The sequence below is a fragment of the Charadrius vociferus genome, unplaced genomic scaffold, assembly GCF_000708025.1.
Source record: "Charadrius vociferus isolate BGI_N301 unplaced genomic scaffold, ASM70802v2 scaffold46, whole genome shotgun sequence".
Lineage (NCBI taxonomy): Eukaryota > Metazoa > Chordata > Aves > Charadriiformes > Charadriidae > Charadrius > Charadrius vociferus.
In genome coordinates, this window is record NW_009648710.1 from 2921782 (window position 1) to 2923989 (window position 2208).

The 2208-nt window shown below is 37.9% G+C and overlaps 1 protein-coding gene across 1 annotated transcript in view; it reads left to right on the top strand.

Moving 5' to 3' along the window:
* Window positions 1–2208, top strand: part of ERCC4 (excision repair cross-complementation group 4) — a 188953-nt gene that overhangs the window by 178506 nt on the left and 8239 nt on the right. Inside the window, exons 4-5 of the mRNA XM_009886616.1 lie at window positions 3–18; window positions 1374–1581. Coding sequence (XP_009884918.1) covers window positions 3–18; window positions 1374–1581 — 224 coding nt within the window. The remainder of the gene's footprint in view (window positions 1–2; window positions 19–1373; window positions 1582–2208) is intronic.

Below are 2208 nucleotides of genomic sequence, written 5' to 3' on the forward strand. Positions count from 1 at the left end.
ACTTTATCTGTGGCCAAGGTAAGGCACCTCTTTACTTCATTGGAGAGTTAAAAAAGAGATGAAGTATGTTACAATGGGTTCCTAAGAAACTGAGGCATATGCAGGCACACTGCTAATCTGAGATCCCTCTTGTATTCATAAACAAATTTTATTCAGCTTTTGAGAGAAGTGGTCTTAAAGATGCTAAATTTCTGTAAGTAATTTGGAAAATAGACCCAAATTAAATCTATAAGGGGCCAAACCTTATGATATAGCTGTCCTTTTAGCCAATAGAAATCATAGCAGAAAGTGGCATTCTTAATAGCTGAAGAAAAACTTCACTTATTAAACAGATGATTTATGTCACAAAGTAACAGGAATACAGTCTCTCAGTTCTGCCATTTGTGAAGTATTTGTTTCCAACTGTGATGAAACTTCATGGATCTCTTTCTACATGTCAGATTTTTTTTATTTCCTTTACATTTATGTTTTGTATGAAGAATATTTCTTGATGGCTGATAGAAACCAAACTGCCAAGTTTGTGACATGCATTAAGTCTTTCGGGAGCAGAGCCACAAAAGGAACTGGGCTGATCACCCATTCAGTGCTCTTGCTTTAGGCAGAAGGTCCGCCTGTTTGTTCCTTCAGTCCAGTCTAGAATGTGTTTCACTCCATCTTAACATACTCTTACTCTGTGTTGTAAACTCTTTAACCGTCTGTCTCTCAGTATCACAAAGAAGTAGAAATGGACATAACTAGGACAGGAAAGGTTGAATTAGAAGCTCTGTAAATTCTGTTCCTTGGCTTCCGAACCATGAAAAGGCCTGGGGGCGCAGCATGCAGTAAAGGAAATGCCCATTGAGTTTCAGAGGTCAGCAGACACAGCGTTCTCTGGGCCTCCTTCTGTTAGTAAAAATCAGCTGGCACCTATGTACCTGTGCAGCCCGGGTTGGCTATAAGGGCAGTGTTCTAACAATGACCTGCTGCTTTTAATCGGAAGCTAGGAATGTCACGGAAACTGCTAGTGGATCCATGTAATTCCAAAGGATTTATGAAACAATTCCAGCTTCTCCCTTATGAGATTTTTTGGGTTTTACTTTTTGTTATGTGTAACAATGATGTAGAATCTAGTGCAGTAATTTTCCATGGATCATTCAGCAGCACGATGTAGGCTTGCGTGACTAGAATGACTACAGTCATAATTGTGGAATAGATGGTTTTCTGAGGCAGTTCATAAGATTGCAGTCTTCACATCTGTAGAAACTGATTTATTTTGCAATTAACTTACTTGTTTATGTTGAAAACAATTATAATTGTAGCTTATACAAACTTTTGAATAATTGTAGGTCAAGCAAACCATCCATGTAAATCTTAATAAGCTGTTTTCCTCTTAGATTTCATATAGCAGTGAACTCATTTTTAGAGAAGCATAAACCTGAAGTGGTGGAAATACATGTGTCAATGACCCCTGCTATGCTTGCAATCCAGACTTCAATCCTGGACATTTTGAATGCATGTCTGAGAGAACTCAAACGTTATAATCCAGCTCTTGAAGTAGAAGATCTTTCTTTAGAAAACGCTATTGGTAAACCTTTTGACAAGGTAACCATTTGTATTGTTTTGCTGTGTCTAACTAAAGGGATGTAGGTCTTCCAACTAACTGCCATGCAAACAAAATTATTATTTGTAAAATAAATAACCAGCAGCAACTGAGTATTCTCCCATGATGTGTTTATTACTGGTACAAGGAGAGAAACTGTGTTAATCTATAAGGGTGACGTTACAGTTGCCCATAGGGCTTCTGATGTATTGGCATTATTGTTCTTCCTTCATATCCAAATTCCCAACAGTAAGAACATTGTGATTCATGGTTGGTTCATTCTTATAAAGATGGCTGCAATTGCAGCTCTAAATAGTTTAGGGATAAGTACACAGTTAATTCATAGAATCATAGAATGGTTTAGGTTGGAAGGGACCCTAAAGATCATCTAGTTCCACCTCCCTGCCATGGGCAGGGACACCTTCTGCACTCCCCCCCCGCCCCCCCTTTTTTCCTTTTAATTTCTTGGTTGTATTCTTATTTTCCGTATTAGAAGCACTGTACATAATACATCATATGCACATGCATGCATCTGTTGTATCTTTTAGTCACTATATATGTCATTAATTGTGTGTGCATTGTTATTTTTGGCAGATCTGCAATGTTTAGCATAAAAATGCTTTCTGTAG